Raw genomic sequence first — 22953 nt, forward strand, 5'->3', positions numbered from 1 at the left:
AATGAGTCTATAGCCTATCACTGGTGAGATGGGTGTCCCGGCCAATCTGTATCCTATATATAGGAACCCTTAGGTCCCCTGTACAAGCCATATGGGGTTTTGTGCATCTTTATGGGTTTTCTGTGCATCAACTGAACAAAATGGTTAAAAATACCATAAATATGGAATATAATCCCATTCATCAGCATCTCCAAGTGCAGGGAACGGCCTAATCCTATAGAATATATAAGTATTCCTAGAGAGTCCGCTGTCTGTGCTGTATAACTAATGATGGTCCTCACATCGAGCCTTACATTATCAGATCTCCTGCCTACAGAAAGCAGCTGAGGCCTATTCACTACACACTAGATCAGCCCAACAACCTGCTCTCTCCATAAACAGCGCCACTCCAGTTCACAGATTGTGCCTGGTATTGCATTCACTTGGATGAACTACAATTCCAGGCACAGCCATGGACAGGTGTGGCGCTGTTTTAGAACAGCAACTTTGTTATGTTAAAGATGTTATATCCTAATCAGTGAATAGTATCTAATGGTCAGGGGTCTCACTAATGCTGCTAATAGCCCTATTATGGCTTCAACACACTGCACTGCTCAGGCTGTGGGCATGTATAGTCTGTCCCCTCCCCATTACTAATAATGTTCTGCCACACTGCCAGCAGTAACTGTACAATAGCAAACACCTCGATGAGGAAATCCAGGAACACTGGGTGATAAATACAAATACAGGCAGAGAAGCAGCTAAAATACAGGGGAAAAAAATAAGCAACTTGAGTACAGTTAGTAAAGCTCCTTATTAGAAGTACAAGTACATAGAAAACTTTTCTTCCATTGTAAACTGTGAGATTTGCAGAATATTAAAGGGATCCTATCATTAAAACTTAATTTTCTCTCACTACCATGTAGGAATAGCCTTAAGAAAAGCTATTCTTCTCCTACCTTTAGATGTCTTCTCCGCGGTGCTGTTCAGTATATGATCCGGATTTCGTCGGTATGTAAATGAGCTCTCTCGCAGCACTGGGGGCGGTCCCAATGCTCAAACAGCACTGGGGGCTTCCCCAATGCTGTGAGAGAACTCTCCAGTGCCGCCTCCATCTTCTTCAGGAATGGGTCTTCATTGCGTCTTTCTCCAGCAGTGGCTTCAAACTTCTAGGCCTCAGGCAGCTGACTGCGCATGCCTGCCAGCCACAAGACAATGGCAACTTACAATACCGTGTAAGGGGCCATTTTCTTCTGGCCAGCAGGCATGCGCAGTTGGCTTTACCCTAGGCCTGAGGCCTACCGGAAGAAGACACAAAGAAAACCCATTCCTGAAGAAGATGGAGGCAGCGCTGGAGAGTTCTCTCGCAGCATTGGGGACGCCCTCAGTGCTGTTTGAGCGCTGAGGACCGCCCCCAGTTCTGCAGAACTCATTTACATACCGATGAAAACTAGATCATATACTGAACAGCGGTGCAGAGAAGAATAGCCTTTCTTAAGGCTATTCCTACGTGGTAGTGAGAAAAAATTAAGTTTTAATGATGGGATCCCTTTATGTCCTTTGCACACAGCAACAGTTTGCACGTGAGGAGAATCAGACCCTCCCCTCTCTATTCGAACTTACTTATCTCATGTATCTAGGGATACCTTGGCTACTGGAGTGAAATGCAAATTAGCTAGAAGGGCTCCATCTAGTGGCAGGAACTTCAGAGAGGTCTTTCAGGCAGAAAGCTGCCACATTTATAATTAAAGTCTTTTTACATTTTGGTTAAGAATCACAAGCTCTATGAAATGAGACCAGCGCTCCATTCAAATAAGGGGCATGAGACCCCTCCCCTCATATAACTATCAGGTAGCTATGGGATAGCTCTTAAGGGTGTGTTCACACAGTGGAATCTATTATTGATTTTGAGGTGGATTTTGCCGCAAAATTGGTGCCAAATATCGTCTTGAATCTGCCAACCATTGCTTTCAATAGGAGGCAGAGATGGAAGCAAGATACCAAAAAATAAGTGTCCGCCTCAAGTTATTCCCTAAGGCTGGGTTTTAAAAAGATTTAAAACCTCAGACCCTGTTCACATGGCTGTAATTTGTATTTGTAAGACAATGCAGATAAAAAGTACAAGGGAGAGATTTTCTCTTCTGTGTTTTGACCTACAAATACTGATATAAAATACTGACCAAGTGTGAGCATGGCCTTAAAGGGGTTGTCCAGGATTTTTTTTTCTGATTTTTTTATTTTTATTTTATTTTAGGCTTGAGAAGGTGTTAAAAGTAAATCCTATCCTCTCTTTTCCCTGGTGCATCCCAGCCTGGTCAGTCCTGTAGCTCTGCTGTTTTCTTCCATCTGCACACAGATTCACCTGTGGGGTTTTTTGGACCAGATTTTGATGCAGAGGTCGCCTCAGAATCCGGTCCAAAAATGACTAGCCGTGACTGGATGCCGGTGCAGTGCATGCAGTGCTCCGGCATCCAGTTGCAGCATTCCGCTCCGGGTTAGGCCCAAATGAAAGGTCCTAGTCGGGAGGGAGTGTCGCGCCACGGAATCCGCCTGTCGCTTCTTTTTTCCGTGAGCTGGAACAAACCGCTCGCGGAAAAAAGAACCAATTGAACTCAATGGGAGGTGGTTTTTTTAGCTGGATTTTGATGCGGGTTCTGACCCCGTGTGAACCCGGCCTCTGGACAATCAGTGGCCTAGGGAAAGGGACCCGGGACGTCACAGCCAGTGAGGACTTCTGGCACAAGAAGACAGTGGAGCAGCAGGACCAGACGGTGCTGGGAGGCACCAGGGAAAGGTGAGTATGGGTTTTTATATTAAAAAAAAAATAAAAATTATCCTGAAAACCCCCTTTGGGCTATGATCACTCACGCTGTTTCTGGAGCCAGAGCCAAAAGTAGATTCTGAATGAAAGGGAAATCTATGGATGGTTGCATTCTTTTCTATGGGCCCGTGTGCGGGCCGCCACTCCAGGTCGCATCAGATAGGAAAGGTCCTGTTCCTACCCTATTTTGTGGCTTGCCCACGGGGACATTGTAGTGTCCAGCCTGTGCTTTTAAATAGCGGCGGGCCGGTTATAGCATGGTTGTCTGCCACCAGCCTAAAGGGAAGACTCCTACATCTTCATGCTAGATCCAATTCTGACCTTGGCTCAAAAAACTGCACCAAAAACAGCATGTGTGATTCCAACCTAAGGGGGCATTCACACTATGTAACGTGGCACTGAGTCTTGCACGATAACTCGCGTAAGAATCAGCGCTGCAAAACACAATCCCATTGACTTCAATGGGTTCCGTTTGGCGGGCGCAACACATTGAAGTCAATGGGATGTGTTTTGCGGCGCTGACTCTTACGCGAGTTATCGTGCAAGACTCAGTGCCGCGTTAGATCGTGTGAATGCCCCCTTATACAGATCCCATTCTCTATAGTATTCACAGACCATTCATTCCAGAGAGTCGGCAACTTGGTATTAATTTTTATTGAATCCAAAAAAAAAACACCCCATAATTTTTTTAATTCTACAATCAGAGCCACAATCTTAGTGCAATATGATATTTATTTCTTACAGTAATTTGGTTGCCATACAATAGTATTGAGGATTTGGAAAGAAAGAAAAAAAAAAAAGAAAAAGGGGGAAAAAAAAAGTGCAATTACAGTAGCTTGAATTTTTTTTTTTTTCCTCAAAATTGTTCTTTTATCATCGGAATTAAAAGCACAAAAAATACAGCAACATTAACAATGTGAACACAGGCGTAACACAAACTAGAGAAACAGACGCACTTGAAAGAAACATATTGTTGGGGGAGGAGGGGAGGGCACCTGTGCTAAGTGTCGGCTCTGATATGGTTTAATCCAAATGAAAAATTTCCCAAAAACTTTAATGTAACAAGTTATCACAGGGAAGTATAACGGAAATTAAAAAAACCAAAAAAACCTTAAAAAACCTTAAAAAACCAAAAAAATCCCCTCCCCCGTGATGTAGATAGTCAACAGTCACACCTAGTCATCTGTATAGAATGGAGAATCACAGAACGTCTCCGTCACTGGCAGCTGTGCAAAGTTTTACACAATTTACAAGATAAAATTTTTTTTATTTTTGTAAAATTTTGGTGTTTGTATACACAGAAATTACATAAACTAGATAGGTCGAGAAAAAAAAAAGTCTCTTAAATTACACTATGTAACAAAAAGTTCCCAGCGACTGCTCGAGAATCACAATCCAAAATTTTTTTTTCCTGTTCTCGTCTGCACAATTTCCTTGCACAGCGGAGGGTCGGTGGTCGCGGTCGTACACTAAGTATTTATGGCAACTCTTTAAAGTTTTTTTGTAAAAATAGCAAATATGGACGATCACTTTACGCCCCAGACATCCTTCCATAAGACACCATGTAAAAATAGACTATAGATTTAGCTCTTTATATGTTCGTCGTGTTCTTAGTAAATACATATCTGTGTTAGGTGCCTAAAGGAAAAAAAAATAGCACTCAAGTGGAAAAAAAAAAATTAAAAAAATTGCACATCCATTCTTAGGGTCCTCACTATCCAAAAAACAGAACCCATCACCTACAGGCAAAGAAGCAGACGGCTTATGGGCTGGGCTGAACGTATGGCCTGTACATTCACTAGAAACCCTGAGGCACACAATGGCCGACACAACGTCAGGTGCCTCGGTGCGATCACAGCGGAAGCAGATTAAAAAAAAAAACAAAACAAAACAAAAAAAACATGGCTGCTTCCCTGAGTGTAAGCAATGGGCGGACGATGAAAGGGTATGGCAGATTAAAACTTTTTGGAAAAAAACAACTATATACAAAAGTTCTTCAAAAAGTTACCGCACTTCTTTTTAAATTTTTTTTTTTTTTAGGAATTTCAAAAACAATCTACATTACTTTTCTACATATTGATTAGTCACATGACACTCTGACAATCACTAGTCCTCCTCCCATCACCGCTTACAAGGGGGAGTGGGGTATAAAAAAAAAAAAAAGTGCAGAAACTTTTTTAAGACCTCTTTGTATATTATACAATATATGAAAGAGGTTGTCCGAGGATTTACTTACTCATCCAGTGGGTTCTTTTTTGAACAGGATTCGTTCACACAGAGGGGGCGGATTATGGCGCGTAATCCACGTCATAATCCGCCCCCTCACAACGGTGGTCTATGGAGACCGCTAGGCTACTCTTTACCATGTGTGGCATGTTGCCGTTCATGGAAAAAAGAAGCGGGCTGCCCTTTCTTCAGGCCTCGCGGCAGCAACCTCCGAAGTTGGCCCATTCATTTGAGCCGACTCCAGAGGCAGAAACCGCGACTGTCGTGGTGGGCGGGTTTTGACTCGAGAGTGACACAGCTCCCCGCGTCACTCTCGGTGCCAAAATACGCCTGAACGCTCCCCGTGTGAACTTAGCCAAAGAAGCCCCCAACCCCTGTGTCACTTGGCCCCGACCTTCCTCTCCTGATTTCACTATAGTAAAGCCTATCCTCATAACTTACGAGAGGCTAGAAAGGGCAAAGCGGCCCAGGGGGTTGGGGACTGGTTCTAATCACGTGATCTGAGGTTGGAACCAGATCAAAACCACCGGAGGAACTAGATCCTAGACAACCCCTTCCTCCAATTCGAATGCTCCCCGATCCCCTGAGGTTTCTACTTCCTCTCGCACACAGGAAATGCCACTTGATCAATCACTGGTCGCAGTCTGTGAGAGGAAGCAGGAAGTGGAGACCATCGGGGGGTGGCAGGTACGACTTTCTCAGTTTTTTCAAAAAGTTTTAATGGCCAGGACAACCCCTTTTATCTCAGTGTGAAGGCAAATGTGTCGATCTCTTCATCTTCCGTAGTGATTCCTTCCCACAGCGACGACTTGTAATGCAAAGCAAACATCAACAATAACTGGCACGTCATAGAGAGGTAATACCATATTCATTCAATACAAAAAATAGCATGGCCGTTCCGATTTATATCTTCTGGAATTATCACCAAGTGGAAGACAACGATGGCTGCAAGACCATTTCTACACTTTGTAACCATGGGGTGGGCAAACAAAAAACCTAGGTAGGGGGGGTGGGAAAGTGATTTATCTTTGTAGGTAGAGTCTTGCCCCATTTGAAGAAACGGGTTAAATAACCGGAAACCGTCTCAAGTAAAATTTTTTTGTATTTTTTTTTTTTTTGTTACTTTATTACAATGATAAATTTTTAAACTTTTGATACAAATTCGTACCTGCAAAATAATACCACGTAAGATCTACAACCCCCCTTCCAGTCTCAGAGCGGCCCGGGGCGAGGAGGGAGCCAAACGGGACAAAACCAAAAAAAAAAAAAAAAAAAAAAAATCCGTCGAGGCCTCTCTGACGCTGAAGAGGGATACATGACTTGTTTCCATTAGGGGTCTTTCTAGATTCCGTAACCGCTGCGATATCCGTACCCACCTCCGAAGAAGGTTTCGTTCTTCCGCGAAGAAGTTCTATAAAGGTAGAAAATACAACTCAGCTCAGCTGGTTCAGACGCGTTCAAATGAGGCGAATTTTTTCTTTTTTTTTTTTCTTTATCGTAATAATTTTTTTTTTTTTTTTTTTTTTAAAAAGGTTGAACTAATGTTTTTATTTTGTTGTTTTTTTTCCAAATAATTATTCCACAGAAATATTATTAATAAATCACAAAAGTTTTTTTTTTCTTTTTTTCCGTTTTTCTTTCTACAACTAGTGTGGCACGAAGGCTGCCCAGTAGACCAGCCACTTATCTCCGTAAAATATTGTGCTTATAAATTATCTGTACATCTATTTAAACTTGCAGTAGAAGAAAGTAAGTTACGGTCGGATTTTCCTTAAGGATTTTTAAGGGCCCCATTAAGAATTTTTTTGTTACGTCAGGAAAGTATTACGAAGAGGCAACACAAGGTTCTTCTATCTGTCCAAGAGTTGCTTTAGTGCTCGCTCTATGTTCATTCGATGGCCTACTCTGGTCACCCCGAGATCGATCAGATCTTCTTTCTGAAGGCTCGGTAGGTGGGTCCCGTCAATTTCGTTGTCCATAAACATCTCCTTGTGTTCTCCCAAGTGTAGACTTTCCAGCCAGTCGGCGACATCTTGTTTAGTCCACATGTGGACAGGCTTTGCTGAAAAAGGCTTATTGGAAATTGAAATTGGCTGTTGTAAAATGGACGGGGAGGGGGACCTGCTTCTCCCCATGTTCATCGCAAAAAGATCCCCTGTAGGGGTCTGAGTTGGTAAAACAAAGACGTCAGAGATGGAGGCGGGCGGAGCGGAGAGGGGGCCGGGTTTGATATCTCTGGTGATCTCGGCAGGAGACACCACAGGGCTTGGAGCTCGTCTCATCCCGGATATCCTGCCATCGAAGTCGGGCGTCCTATTCTGGAGAGTGATTGGTTGGTTGGCTCCAGGACGGACGGTGAAAGTGACGGTGGTATTTCGGTTACCTGAGACAGTACTCAGTACATCTGTGCCCCTATAGAGAGAGAAGGGAGAGACATTAGGGCTAAGATAGACGGCTGCCAGACTACGAAGATTATTCTATATATGGATGAAACAGTGCCGCTCTAGTTCATAGGCTGTGTCTGGTATTGTAGCTCATCTGTATGCAAGTGAATGGGGCGACGCTGCAGTACCAAGGGTAGACATAGATGAGAGTGGCGCTGTTTCAGGGGGTACAAAAGCTGTCTGGACAATCTAGAAACATAACAAGTAATGCTTAGGCCAGGGCGGCAGAACATAACAGATTTATTTTACTCCTTGTCTTGCACCAGGCATCAGTTTTGCAGGATTGTTCCTTTAATATTGATTGTACACATTATCCCACTGGTTAGCCACCACTAGGGGGCGCTCAGAAGTTTACTGCATGCTATTGATACATTGCACTGTCTATAGTGAGCTCCTCCTAGCTGTAGCTGCAGAAAGCAATAAATCTGTTCTTACAGGGGACCTCTCACCACCTCATCTCTTTGCATCCTTCAATAGACACTGCAAAGCTGATTCCGGCATAGTTGGATTTGTCTCCTCTAGCCCCCACCGATCTTGAGCAATCCTTGATGTTAGTTTATTACGCATAAACATAATAAACATAAACTTAATAAAAAATCGGCCATTGTCCGGAAACACATTCCCTATAGGATTGAAGGGGTTATGGAGACAGAGCGACACAAAGTGGGCAGAGGTTTGTTCCCATATTCCAGCCGTCTCCTCCTTACAAGAAGGTTTTGGTTCTTGAAATGGAAAAGAATCAAAGTATTTTTATTCCAGAATCGCTTGATCTTGCCGAATGTCCTAAGGCCGGATTCACACTATTCTGTTCAGTTTTATTTTTCATTAATGAGAGAAGCCATTAAATATGAGCAGTGCGAAAAACAGAGGTGAAGGTGCACAAGGGTTAAATCTGCCACTACATCATAGACCGAGAACATTGTAACATCACTTGTGAGCGGCAACTTCACTAGTAGAGAAGAAAGCTACATGTAATGGTAGGACAGGTCAGAACCAGAGCTCTTATTCACCAGTCCAATCCTGACTTCTTGATACTGATTGGCAGTTTTGCTTGTACTCTTCTAAATCACCACCAGGTGGCGAAATAGTACAGCGCAATCTGTCCAACCTAAAGTATGAATGATGGACAACCATCCGGTGACAGCCTCATTCCTTGTGACAGGTGCGGAGGGCTGCGCTCTACTATCTATTGTGCTCTCACTGACAGGACTCATATATCATCTACTCCAGAGACTCCGGATTATTACAGCAAATTATTACCTTATCCTGAGTTACATCCCGTATTATACGCCAGAGCTGCACTCACTATTCTGCTGGTGCAGTCACTGTGTACATACATTACATTACTTATCCTGTATTATACTCCAGAGCTGCACTCACTATTCTGCTGGTGCAGTCACTGTGTACATACATTACATTACTTATCCTGTATTATACTCCAGAGCTGCGCTCACTATTCTGCTGGTGCAGTCACTGTGTACATACATTACATTACTTATCCTGTATTATACTCCAGAGCTGCGCTCACTATTCTGCTGGTGCAGTCACTGTGTATATACATTACATTACTTATCCTGTATTATACTCCAGAGCTGCGCTCACTATTCTGCTGGTGTAGTCACTGTGTACATACATTACATTACTTATTCCGTATTATACTCCAGAGCTGCGCTCACTATTCTGCTGGTGCAGTCACTGTGTACATACATTACATTACTTATCCTGTATTATACTCCAGAGCTGCGCTCACTATTCTGCTGGTGCAGTCACTGTGTACATACATTACATTACTTATTCCGTATTATACTCCAGAGCTGCGCTCACTATTCTGCTGGTGCAGTCACTGTGTACATACATTACATTACTTATTCCGTATTATACTCCAGAGCTGCGCTCACTATTCTGCTGGTGCAGTCACTGTGTACATACATTACATTACTTATTCCGTATTATACTCCAGAGCTGCGCTCACTATTCTGCTGGTGCAGTCACTGTGTACATACATTACATTACTTATCCTGTATTATACTCCAGAGCTGCACTCACTATTCTGCTGGTGCAGTCACTGTACATACATTACATTACTTATCCTGTATTATACTCCAGAGCTGCGCTCACTATTCTGCTGTTACAGTCACTGTGTACATACATTACATTACTTATCCTGTATTATACTCCAGAGCTGCGCTCACTATTCTGCTGGTACAGTCACTGTGTACATACATTACTTATCCTGTATTATACTCCAGAGCTGCGCTCACTATTCTGCTGGTGCAGTCACTGTATACATACATTACATTACTTATTCCGTATTATACTCCAGAGCTGCACTCACTATTCTGCTGGTGCAGTCACTGTGTACATACATTACATTACTTATCCTGTATTATACTCCAGAGCTGCGCTCACTATTCTGCTGGTGCAGTCACTGTGTACATACATTACATTACTTATTCCGTATTATACTCCAGAGCTGCGCTCACTATTCTGCTGCTGCAGTCACTGTGTACATACATTACATTACTTATCCTGTATTATACTCCAGAGTTGCGCTCACTATTCTGCTGGTACAGTCACTGTGTACATACATTACTTATCCTGTATTATACTCCAGAGCTGCGCTCACTATTCTGCTGGTGCAGTCACTGTGTACATACATTACATTACTTATTCGGTATTATACTCCAGAGCTGCGCTCACTATTCTGCTGGTACAGTCACTGTGTACATACATTACATTACTTATCCTGTATTATACCCCAGAGCTGCGCTCACTATTCTGCTGGTACAGTCACTGTGTACATACATTACATTACTTATCCAGTATTATACTCCAGAGCTGCGCTCACTATTCTGCTGGTGCAGTCACTGTGTACATACATTACATTACTTATCCTGTATTATACTCCAGAGCTGCGCTCACTATTCTGCTGGTACAGTCACTGTGTACTTACATTACTTAACCTGTATTATACTCCAGAGCTGCGCTCACTATTCTGCTGGTACAGTCACTGTGTACATACATTACTTATCCTGTATTATACTCCAGAGCTGCGCTCACTATTCTGCTGGTACAGTCACTGTGTACATACATTACTTATCCTGTATTATACTCCAGAGCTGCGCTCATTATTCTGCTGACTCCATATTATCTATCCTGTCTAGGTATCTACAACACTATTATTTTGCTTTATTTCCTCAGACCACTCGAGGCAACAGCAAATGTGCCCTAGTGGAGACGTCTATAAGTGTCTGTAGACGTGTCCGTAGTCCCGCAGGTCGCTCCCCGCTCTCCTCTTTTTATCAGAACTTTTCTCCATGTTTTCAGGATTATAAATTATCCATAATACTTCCTCCAGGGGGCAGCAGGCGCTGGGGTATCTTCTGCCCCTCTGGCTTAGGAAAGGTTGCACAAAGTTTAATGTAAATGATTTGTAGCGTCAGAAATCTACAGAGAGCCCTCCCGGAGTAGAGCGGCCGCTCGGCACACTTGTAGGTTTTGAAGTTCTACTTTTTTTTGCCTTTTATATATTTTCTGGCAATTTGTGAATTTACACATCAAAACCTGGAGACAGAAAGCGTCCCGAAATCTCTCAGACCCTCGCGGCTGTTGACGGCCAAAGGCTTAACAAGTCTGAGCTGGGGACGTCGGCAGACATTGCAGTAAACAGGCGGCGGACCTTCTGCGGAGAGTTGTGTCGTATTCTCTACACCAGTGGTTCTCAAGGCGCGATGTGCATACCCCTAGGAGAACGTCCACATGTCCCCACAGGGCGGTCAGAGTCTTCCCCTTCAATGGTAGTTATACAATTATACTCAGAGTCTCGGTATATAGAATAAAAGTGTTACTTACCTGTCTGGGGCTCCGGCGCTGCTCCCCGTGCTCCTATGGAGATGATATTAGGCGGTCACATGGATCATGTAATGTAATGACGGATATGCTATGTGACCCCCGACATCCTCTCCCTAGGCCGGAGGAGCACGGGGAGACACGCCGGAGCTCAGGACAGGTAAGTAACAATTTTTTTTTTTTAATTTATACTGAGACCCCCAGAGTATAAATGTGACAAACCCCAAAATATTGAGTTTTGCTGAACCCCAGAAAAACGCAGGTTCAGCCTAAAAAAATCCCTATGTATGTGGGGGTCTTATTAATATAGGGGCCACTCAGGGACGATATACTGCATGAAGGGGTCATTATACTGTATGGTAGGTACAATGGGACATTATAGTATACGGGGGCCGCTATGGCATTGTGGGGGCAGATCAAGAACAACAGCCACCCTGTACATTATTCCTCTGACCATATCTATGGTATATGTATAGCCGTATACACCCTTCACTTACTGTGGATATTTGCTGCTCATGTAACCAGTCTATATGGCAGTATGATACTTGTATCCGAATGATAAGTAATACCCTAATCATTGTTCTGCTCTGTCAGAGGACCAGAACAATGGACAGACGGTGAGCTGTAATAGCGGTGACATTTGGATCCTGGCAGACACCATTTACTATAGAGGGGCCTATTGGGCGCCCGTTGTTTTAAAACTGAAACCATTGGAGGAAAATGTTCTCAGTCCAGCACTGCAATGTGAACTAAGCCTTAGATGGCCAGAACACATATATAGGCCGGCCTCACACACCAGTATATGGCGGTATTTTCGAGTCTGTATTACGGCCCTGATTTCTGGCTACAATTGTGCTTTACTACCATGCTGTAATCTGACTACCGGAGAATAGGGCTCGCTTCACACTACTGTTTATTAATGTCTTTTGCTCTTATTCGTCACAGGATGTGAGCAATGGACAGTAAATGACAGAGGCAGACGGAGCCCCCTCCAGCGAGAGTCTCTCTTCTATATCTTTTCCTCTGTCATGACTTTTTCTTCCATTATAAAAGTACAAACGTGACACAGAAGATGACGTCCGCCATGTTGTTTACATTAAAGTCAATGGAAATGGACAAGGTGTAGGGGGCTCGGTCTGTGTCTGTTACAGGTGACAGCACTGGACATTAATAACGATAGTGTGAACACAGTGACAGAAAATTTGCCGGCTGAAAAATCCACCGAGTCAATAAGTTGCGGAAATACAGAGGGTCAACCACATTGAGCAGACAGGAATTTTAGGGTAATCCATTGAAATACATGTTGGATTTTTAGTGTCAGGTCTGTGAGGACGAGGGGGCAGCAGATTTTAACTGGCCCAGCCCGGGGTACGAGAGCAAATGTTATACCCGAACATACAACCTAAGTTATGTTCTTTATATTATATCTCCTGTTCTATCCCAATACTACAAAGACAAATCCATAGAAAATCAGACATGAACCCGGATGGTGTGAACGGTACATGACAAGCGTATACGGTACCTTGTGCTGAGACTTGCGGTTTTCATCCCAGTTGGCGAGTCTAACCCTTCCCCCGGCTTTGTGGCCTTTTCTCTGTTCATTTGTTGTAAAATGGAGTTTAATTCACTAATAACATTGGCTTTGGGACTTGGCATGACTAGGCTTCTCACCTCTGGGGCATCGCCCCATAACTTGGAGGTCCTTAGTTGCCCAGCTTTGGATATACTGGGCTGCATCCCTAGCGGGGGAGGCGGAGGAGCAGGGGGTGGGATAACAAAAGTGTCCATGTTTTCTTCCAGGACAGCGTCCTTATAAAGTGCATTGCTTTTGTTGATTATGGGCTTTACTTTTGGCTTCGGAGGTACTGGGGGCTTGTCCACTAGAAACGCTTGCCCATCTGCATAGACTGTGCATGTGTCCAAATTTTCGCCACCCTCTGAGGATAAGGTAGATATGCTGGAGACGGTGGAAATAGTGCTTGTCGTCTCTAGGTGGTGGTCACTGCCGCTGCGGCTGTCCACCTCCTCGATCCCAGAGTCTGTCACATTATCAAAACTTTCTGGGTGTTGCATGTACGAGGCGGGCAGGCAGTTTGACAGCGCCCCAGGCTTTTTACTTTCTAAAGAGTTAGAGGCAACATTGGGATTGTATGAACCAGGGGGGAGGGCGCCATTTTTCCTCTGCATCAATAAGTCTGCCAGGGTAGCTGGCGGCATCGCAGAGGCATCCTCAGGAATATCAAAACTGTTGGCAAATTCGAGAGGAGGAGGCAGTGGCTCAGTGAAGATAAAGTCCTCGTCTACGTCTATAGAGGCAAAGGGTGGCGGAGGGATTCGGAAAGGTAGGATGACCGGCTCATCCACCGAGCATACGGATACAATGGCTTTATTGAGGGGAGCTGGCAGACTGGCATCGCTTGTTTTGGGTAACGCGTTTTCTACACTTTCATTCGGTTCTGTTGCTGGAGTTGTGGTTGGATTTTCCGGAGAGGTCTCTTTATCTACGTCTTCGCTGTCGACGAGCACGTCCTCTGCTTTGGTGGTGTCTACGGTGTGGACCATGAGCAATCCGGCGGTCTTCTGCTGCGAGGTGTCCATGATATTGATCAACATGTTCTTCTTCTCTTCGTGACGTTTCTCTTCCTTCGCCGTTTCTGTGTCGTGTTTGCTTTCAGTCTCTTGTCTTTTTAAGACCCCGCGTTGGTTTTGCCTACTGGTACCCCCGGCTGCAGCGGGAAATGAACTTTCTGCATTGGGGCGAAGCTTGGTATCAATAAACAGAGGCTTGTTGAGATCAGACTTGTCAGTCTCCGTGGGGCTAGGACTGGGCTGAACCTGCTCCTTCATAGCTCGGTCTCGAGCCGCTAATGCCAGGGCCAGCGGTGAATTGGGATCTAGTAACTTCCCTGTGACTGGATGCATGTAATTCCCAGTAACATTAATCCCTTTAGTTGTGTTGTTTTCATGTCCTTTTCCCTTCCCTGATCTCACGTTGTTGGCGTCCCCGTTATTTCCGAACGCGTTCGCCGTTCTGCTCAGTATTAGTGAGGACGGACCTACAAACTGCTTAAAGCTCTCTTCATTACAGAACATTCCCTCGTCAATGGACTTGGAGTGCCGTAACCTGGGACTGGGTGTCGGTCCCACACTTTCATCGCCCAGGTCTGTAGACAAGAAGGCCGGAGAGTTTCGTCTGGCCTCTAACCTTTTCTCTCTGTCCCTTACTGCTCCGGCAATGGCGGCAGCAAATGGACCGCTGACGTTGAGGCTGTCGTCCGGCCTTAGCTGTCCTTGCTGCTCTGAGTTCTGCAGGTCGGTCTCCATGCTACTTCCCTGGCTGCTTTTTCCGCTGCTGCTCGTCGAAGGCTCTTTGATGATGATGGTTGGGATGGGGATGGAACAGGTTTTCTCCGGGCTATCCTCCACATTAGACTGTTTGACCAGCATACCCTTCCGCCTAGCCGGTTTGGCCGGCACGTATACAGCTTTATTTCCTAACTTTCCAACCTCTGAGTAAGGGTTTTCGGGTAACTGGCCTCTCTTAGTGACAAAGTTCTGCTGAGATGACATTTTAGCACTATAAAGGTCTTCAGAGTCTAAGGAGAACCTGTCCGTCTCGCGTCTGTAATACAAGCCCTTGTCTCTCATGATGGTGCCCATGTTGTCGGATCGCACGGCCGGTAATGGAGACTTTGCACCTGTATTCTGGTTGAAGGCGGGCTTGATGGTTCCGTAGCCTCTCGGAGATGGAGACTTGGGTGAATTAAATGGTGAGGGCGAAGGAGGAGGCGGTGATGGAGGTAACGTTGCTGGAGGGGGTGGAATATCTTCGGATGCATCAGGCATGGATAAGCTTCTTGTAAACTTTAACATTGGAGGCGCCAAAAATTGCCTTTCTTCCTCTGTTATCCCTGAGAAGCACAAAGAGAAGAGTATAAGATAAGACATCGATAAATACAAGCCAAGACATAAGGCCAAGGCTCTGTGCACACTTGCAAGCTTTTCTGTATTTTTCCAGAGCGTCTAGCTTGAAAAATGAAGCAACGTTGCAAATAGTCTCGATGGAAAACCTTTTATCGTTTTGTGTATGCATCTCCTCTGCAGGGCTCTGTGTGTCCATGGTTACAGACTACAAAGGGAGCGCCCTCAGGATTGGAGGACCCAGGGTTTGTTTGTAGCCGGTAAACAGGGAGACACACAGGTTCTCATGGGAACTGTATATACAATATGGCGGGAGGTTTTTGATCTAGACTTGTGCAAAGTTGACGCATCGAAGGAATAAAAAGATTTGCAAAGGTGGACAAATCCTCTAAGGACTGAGCAGGATATATTTTAGAACCAGAATTCCCTTTGGCTATGTATATATCCTATATCTCTAATCTTCAGGTTACATTGCTTTCCATTACGTACTAACAACGGGCACAAGCACTTGAGCTGGAATATTCTGACTGCAACAGTCAGTTTCCTGGCTACGGACCCACCCAAAATTGTAGAACAAGCGACATGAGTCCAAATAGAGAATCACCGTCCCCTTTTCCATCCTGCCATACATGTTGATTAGAGATATTTAGTATAAACCAGTCACATGGACTATGGAGACCTACAGACGTAGCAAGCAAGACCTGTACAGAGGGCGCACTACTCGCAGTGTCCTGCATTTGCCTATGGCGCTGTTCTAATACTATTGGAATTGCACGATACTCAGTGGTGCGCCATCAGTACAGACGCCGCTCGCTACATCTGTAAAGTTGGGAGCAGTATTTATGAGCAGCGCCACATCGAGCTGGAGGTCAAGAATGGGATGTCGTGTTTTATAGATCACAGCAAGTATCGAGAACATTTGTCGTCCATTTCCCATTGACAAAGGTTCTGTTTCAAGTGCTAGAAGCTTTGGTCGGACTTTTCAGTAATCAGTACAGGTTCTCTTTGCCAGCCCCTTAAAGGGAATGTCCGCCCTTGAACGCCATTTTAATATCTGTTTTATATAAACAGGTTGAGTATTAATTGTTGATTCATTTCTTAATATAATCTTAGAATGATCAGAGCTGTCTATGTAAATGTATAACACAGCGTGCTACCTGCAGCTACCACTAGGGGGCGGTGGGAATTAGGGAATTTAATACATACTGCCGTACATTGATACAAAGTATGCTGCGGTCTCCTGAGCCCCCTCTAGTGGTGACTGCAGGTATTTAGTATGTTCAAATCAGTAAAAACAGGCGTCAAATACTATAAAGATACATAAAAAAAATAATCAGCAGCAGTGGACATTCACTTTAAGGCTGAGGTGACAGAGGCATAAAGGTGGTGATCTCTTAGTGTTTTTGTAACAACCAGCTATTGAATAGTTAATGGTCGGTGCGCACCACCTTCTAGGCTTGAAACGCTTTTCCATCCGTGAAACCAAAAGTGAAAACCAAAAATACTTTTTTTTTTTAAAATTTTTTTGTGTTCACATCTGAAATCGATCACACGAGAGCAACAAGGACAAAAACACAAGACAGACGGATGAGGAAGAAATATCCAGAGTACAAATCTCTAATGTGTCCCTTCCACAATCTGGGGGGTAAATCTGCAAAAAGAATCAGCCTTGAGCCTTACTTTACTCTAAATACTCCATATACACCCTATTAGGGCACACGGACCTCATGGAGGGGTCGCCCCTTGCTCAGGACCCTCCTCTGTTAATCTGCTCAGGTTTCAGAAGCTGCTCCAGCAGGGACCTGCCGAGGACGGGGCCAGAGACATTATGGGATATGGGGAACTATAGTAATTCCTACCCATAATGGGTATCAATGGACCATGTAAGATGAGACAACAGAGGTCAGTAGTAGGATCAGCGCTGTACTCACATACACTCGCCCGAGGTGGTTGTTATTGGGGTAACACATTGGGACGGTCCTATCAAAGGGGCTGAATTGGGGCATTGCACCTAACGCCTCAAATTTCAGTAGAATTTTGCACTGTGCCCCGAAATGCGCCAGAATTTTGTCATAATTTGCACCAAAGAGGGACATATTAGACACCGAGCACACTTTGGTGCACTCATTTGGCGTAAACTGAGCCAACTAATAGGGGATTTTTCACTACAAAATAGCTGGTGTAACTTTAGACTGTGTCCGTAAATCTGCCCCCCTACAATGTCCGCTTAAAGCGTATCCTCTCCAATACTAAAACAACTTCTCATAAAACAGAAGCATTTTTCTTTCGTGAGATTTATTACTTTCTCCATTTATCAGGCTGAATGTTCTACCTCGCTTCATTCTATCTGTTACCTCTCTGGCTATAGACTCATACATAGAAGTCTATGGAGAGGTGGGGAAGGGGCACAGTCAGGCTACCCGTCACTAAGTCATTTATTGCCTCACATGAGAACTAGTGAGTATCTGACGTAGCAGAGTTGCATGTGATGGGAGGAGAGCAGTCTGATAAATGGAGAAAGTAGCATTTTTCTTTAATAAGATACATGACAAAGTTTCTTCTATTGGTTTAGGTGAAGCGGTTTTATGTTGGAGGTCCACTTTAAGGCCCCTGTCTCTGTATACAGCTGTGTAGGAAGGATTCTGTGGCTTGCAGAGAATACACCACACACGAGGTAATGAAAGGCATTAATGGAGCTTGCCAATAATAAACAATAATTACAGCCTGCAAATAAAACAGCGGAACATGCAAATGAGACGGTAAGACGAATGCGAGTATAATTGCACATCCTATAGTGTACTATGCTACTAACCTGACAGAGTGATTCTGCTGTCTGACAAAAGGAAATCACTTGTTAATTATGCAGAACATCATTTTCCATATTCGCTGCCTAGTCATGTAGCATCAGATTATACAGTATCATGTGCAGACTGGATGACAAAGGGAACCGCAACACACAACGACACAAGCAGGGGGAGGCACACACAGACCGCCGGGGTCAGCACTACAACGCCTAGCATGCTCCATGCCAAGAACTAAAGAGCAAGGATGGGAGTTGTAGTTCCAATGAAGGACGCCGACCCCTGCCCTGCCCGCTAAATACAATAGGGGGGTCCATTGAGTTCAAAGAGCAGCCTGTAATGCTTAACAATGGGTGCAGACCCCAGGCGTCCTGCAATGAGACCCTTGTGATCAGTCTGTCTGGGGGCCTCTGGTCAGTATCGGGGACAACCCCTTTAGGTATCTCTCCTGGAAAGTTTGGGAGGCTCCTGAATCATCCTTGTGGGGGTCTCAGTTAGTTTATACAGGACATGGGGAGACACACACGGTAAATGGGGGACCTGTTATATGTAATGCCGGTGCTAGATGTGGGGTCTCTGCAAGGATTGGGCTACATGCCAGGTTGTGACATGACTGTGAATGTCCCCACACCCCTGGATTTTTTTTTGTTGCAGGTTGCACCTTTGCTAGCACAGACTTGCATGTGATTGTGACTGCGTTGCAGTGAAATCCTACATAACAAGTCCATAAAAATAACTAAAAAACATTGCAGTGTTCTGCAGGTGTCATGTGAGCAGCGAAAACACCATCACAGTATTGAAGTAAGAGGTTCAGCACGATGACGTCATGCAATGGTCCGCCATGTTAGGAGGAGCACACAGAACACACAGCGGGGACAGGTCTCTTACCTATTGATTTCTGCCTTCGCATAGTGCCACGAGGTATACCCAGAAAAGGACCGTGGGGGAATCCTGGAACAGTGGGCGGCATAACAGCGATACCCTGCCTATCATACATTGACTAAAACAGAATAAGATAAGAGACAACTAATGGAGGCCGAGAAATACACAATACAATATCACACAAATGTCACACAGCGGCGGAGCCCCCGCCTGTAAGATATATAGTGAATATACGCCAGGCCGGTGCGGTCGCTGCATCTGGAGCAAGCAAGGCACTGCAAGACCCGGGACTAATACAGCAGGGTAGACTATACGTTGATGTCACACCGCAGGCCAAAGATTACAGTATAGCAGGGTAGACTATAAGTCAACATGACATGGCATGGATTGGGCATGTTAAGCCAAGCATGCATGTATAGGGGGAGTTGGGGGAATAGCTCTGGGCTGAACAGAGATTGAAGGTGTTTGGGCATCTTAAAGTTTTCAAGGTGGGACCAACTATTGTGTGTATATGAGGCGCCGAGTTATTATGAAGGATTGGAGATGTTTATTGGCGGCTTTCTCCATCCTTTAGGCTGCGGCAGCCATAGATACATTTTACTCCACGTTGGCCGGAATAGTCATTCCAACTAACCATACAAAGTCAATCACAACGCAAATGGTTGAAAGACTTTTTTCATCAAAGGTTTTCGTGATGACCAACGGCCTTATACACAGTCAAGGACTAGTGACTTCTCCGTCAGAAAGTTTCACATATGGCCGGCTTCTATCAAGAATGGTCCAGCATAAGACAAATGCTAGTTCTGCTCCTTTAGACTAATGTGTACGGTCCCTTACAGAGCTGCTGACTGCCGCGATGGAGTCCAATAAGTAAGAGCCGGACTCCATCTTCCCTTTAGGCTAGGTTCACCCTCTGCGTTGGAGTTTCTGGAGGATTCTTCTCACCGATGATTTCAGGTGGAATCTGTGACGTAAAATCCTGCACAGAAGACTTTTCTCACCGTTGGAAACCCGATGGACCTCATTATAGTCTATGGGGTCTCGGGTAACCGCTTTTTTAGGAGACGGGCTCTCCATGCGGACCAACCAGTGTAATCTTAGCCTTATTCTAGTGTGAACCTAGCCTTAGTTTAATTGGGTTCAATTCACGGAGATTTCCCAAAATCCCCATTAAGGTCACTGGAAACCTCAACAGGTCATTTGGCCCAATATTATTCCCAACCTTAAACTGGCCAATTTTTTGGTGTAATCTAATATATAGTTAGTTCCATTTGCCCAGATGGAGAGCACAGCAGTGCGGCACATGCAGGTACGCTCCTAGCGGCCATCTTTGTAGACTTGGGGCATCAATATCCAACATGCTGTCTCCTACTCACGTTATTTTCCGTCGCAGGAGGGAAGCATCTACCGGATGGTCGCTGTTTAATGGTGGCCACCCTAGAGTCTAATGGCACGTTGTCCACTGGTCTTAAAGGCTTGGATATGGGGGCAGAGTCCTCCGTTTTATCTGCAATAAAAAAATGACAAGTGCACGACCCATCAGGACCCTTCCTACATGGCCGCCGATACTCCCTGGACCTCCGGCAATAAAAATAAAATAAAATGCAAATTGTGGTATTTCAAGGCACCGCATGATCAGCATTCTCGAGACGTGCAAGCAGAAGTTTGCTGCCATGATCGGAGCTGCATGCATGGTTTATTAGAAGCCTACGTGCAGGTGACCATTACTTAGTGTAACGCGAATTACAATCCTCCTCTTCAAACACTCAACATCAGACAGCTGAACATCTACATAGAAACACAGAGAAAACCTTTAGCAAAAACATTCCTGAGGACAGACCGTATTCCTCCTGAGATGTGCAAGCAGGGGGGCGAGAGGTGGGCTCATCCCGTAAGGACGCATCGTGTAGCATTTCCCTTTGGTGCATCAAACACAATGGGGCGGGTGAGATTTTTTTAAGGGAACCCTCCACTCGATCATTTTTGGCCACCATGTTATAGAGCCAGAGGAGCTGAGCAGATTGATATATCATTTTATGGGAAACGATTTAGAACAAATGAACATATTCATGTACATCTCAAAGTGAACTAATCTAATGGGCGGGCCTACTAAGTAGGACCGCCCACTGGACTCCAAGGCATAGGATCAGCAGAGATTTTCATGAATAAATAAAAAGTTCTGAAAATATCCCCATAAAATAATATATCAATCTACTCGGCTCCTCCGGCTCTATAAGATGGCGGCCACGTGCAATGGCATGGAGACATTTCCAGTGGTTTTTGACTATTTTAAAGGGATCACCTTGTCTTTACCATTATTTTCTTCTCTTATTATTTTCTTGGTTTTCAAATAAGACCTTGGAAATTAGTTTTTTTTCTTGCTTTTGGGTAGTAAAAAAAGCTCATATGTGGATATATCTGCCGTCTGGTATCCAATCGTCCAGAAGCCCTGCGGGGGTGGGGGTAAGTACAAATGTCCAGTGGGATTGGGTCTGGCTACTGAAGTCACCTGAAGATGGGATAGGTGTTAGAAATGTATCTGTATATAATAATCGGAGCAGAAGTCACTGTTTTTGAGATTTCCATTGTATGACTTGATGTGTATGGCCCCAGATTAAAGGGAGTGTCACCAGAACCAGCCCAAAGATAGATATATTAGGGTCGCCTGTAAATCGCTGCCTCCATTGCCGAGATATGGCTGTTTTTGTCAATATGCAAATGAGTTATTTGGAGCAACAGGGGCATTGCCGCATATCTCTTTGGAGCAATGTCAACACCCTCAAATTCACAAGGGGAAAACACTGTTAGGTTAAGGTCGCCTGAATCAATCTATCTGCAGGTTCTGGTGCCACTCCCTTTAAGTGGCGGTCAGGTAGGTGATTGTATCCGTGAAGAAGGTAGTGAAGACGCCGACCATGTCCTGACATACTAAACAGTTCTTCTGTCTGATTTTGATTTCCTGCGGAGTCGCCGCCGCCGCGCACCGCTCCTCACCAGTCTATTTGCTTGGATATGGGACTGACTTAGTGAGTAATGGAGGAAGCGCAATGAATAAACAGCGAAGCTTATCTCAGCCAAGCAGAAAGCACCAGGCAGGAGGCGGCCACTTCTCTCCTCTCGGGATTCGTGCAGGGTAACATCTCATAGGGGTTGGCCAAAAGGGAAGGAGGCAAAGACAAGACGGCTCGTGATGGAACCTCAATCAGGCAGAAGCTGTAAGATGATGGATATCAAAGTGCACTCGGGTCTGTTCTCCGTTGTGACTCTCCATGCGTTGCGTTCAGTCTCGGATGTGTTAGAACCTCAGCAGACTGCTCAATAAAGCTAAAGGTCCCATAAACATTAGGACGGGACAACTATGTCATGTATAAGGCGCCTCATGATCACACATGATCTTTTTGTGTCTGTCAGAACACAGACCCGCCATGTTGGGCTTCTATAGATGTGTGTAATCTGAGTCATGTGACCTGTCGTGTGGGTCATTCCATATCAAGTGATCCAAATAGGAATATTTTTTTTTACCTGACGTCTTTAGATTTTTTTTATTTTTATTTTTTATGAAGTACAACTTAAGTTAATTACAAATAAAAAGTTTTGAATTTTTTTCTTCATCAGTTAATTTTTTATAGACTTCTAAAGTTTTGAAAAAGTGTGAATTTTGGCCTGGTATGGCTTTACATTTTTTTAACATATCTTGGGCTAGAATTAAGATAAATAGGTGGGAGAGGCATCATTTTTCTCAGAGCGGTACTGGCTTTCATTTGATATGTCACAAGACAATGTTTCTTTATATTTTGTTTTGGAGAAATCAAATTCAAAATTTTGATGCGCAATTGTGAAAAAAACGTATGTTTTAAAATTGTGAAAAAATGCATTTGTGTTACTTGTGTTCTTGGTTATATTTGTACAGGTTTTCAACTTGGGACCAAATTGGGATCAATTTTTTTTAATTTTTTTTTTTAAGCCTTGAATCATCTGATTTTATGTTTGTGTGAGCTTCTTCCTTTTTTCTTTTCAAATTACAACTTGC

The 22953-nt window shown here is 44.4% G+C and overlaps 1 protein-coding gene across 1 annotated transcript in view; it reads right to left on the bottom strand.

Annotated features, from left to right (window-relative positions):
• Positions 1-6839: 6839 nt before the first annotated feature.
• The window catches only part of SHANK2 (SH3 and multiple ankyrin repeat domains 2), a 282554-nt gene continuing 266440 nt past the window's right edge, over positions 6840-22953 (bottom strand). Inside the window, exons 20-24 of the mRNA XM_075281002.1 lie at positions 20300-20430; positions 18930-19041; positions 18053-18073; positions 12842-15230; positions 6840-7438 (exon numbers count right to left, since the gene is read on the bottom strand). Coding sequence (XP_075137103.1) covers positions 6877-7438; positions 12842-15230; positions 18053-18073; positions 18930-19041; positions 20300-20430 — 3215 coding nt within the window. The 3' untranslated portion in view covers positions 6840-6876. The remainder of the gene's footprint in view (positions 7439-12841; positions 15231-18052; positions 18074-18929; positions 19042-20299; positions 20431-22953) is intronic.

The sequence above is a fragment of the Leptodactylus fuscus genome, chromosome 7, assembly GCF_031893055.1.
Source record: "Leptodactylus fuscus isolate aLepFus1 chromosome 7, aLepFus1.hap2, whole genome shotgun sequence".
Taxonomy (NCBI): domain Eukaryota; kingdom Metazoa; phylum Chordata; class Amphibia; order Anura; family Leptodactylidae; genus Leptodactylus; species Leptodactylus fuscus.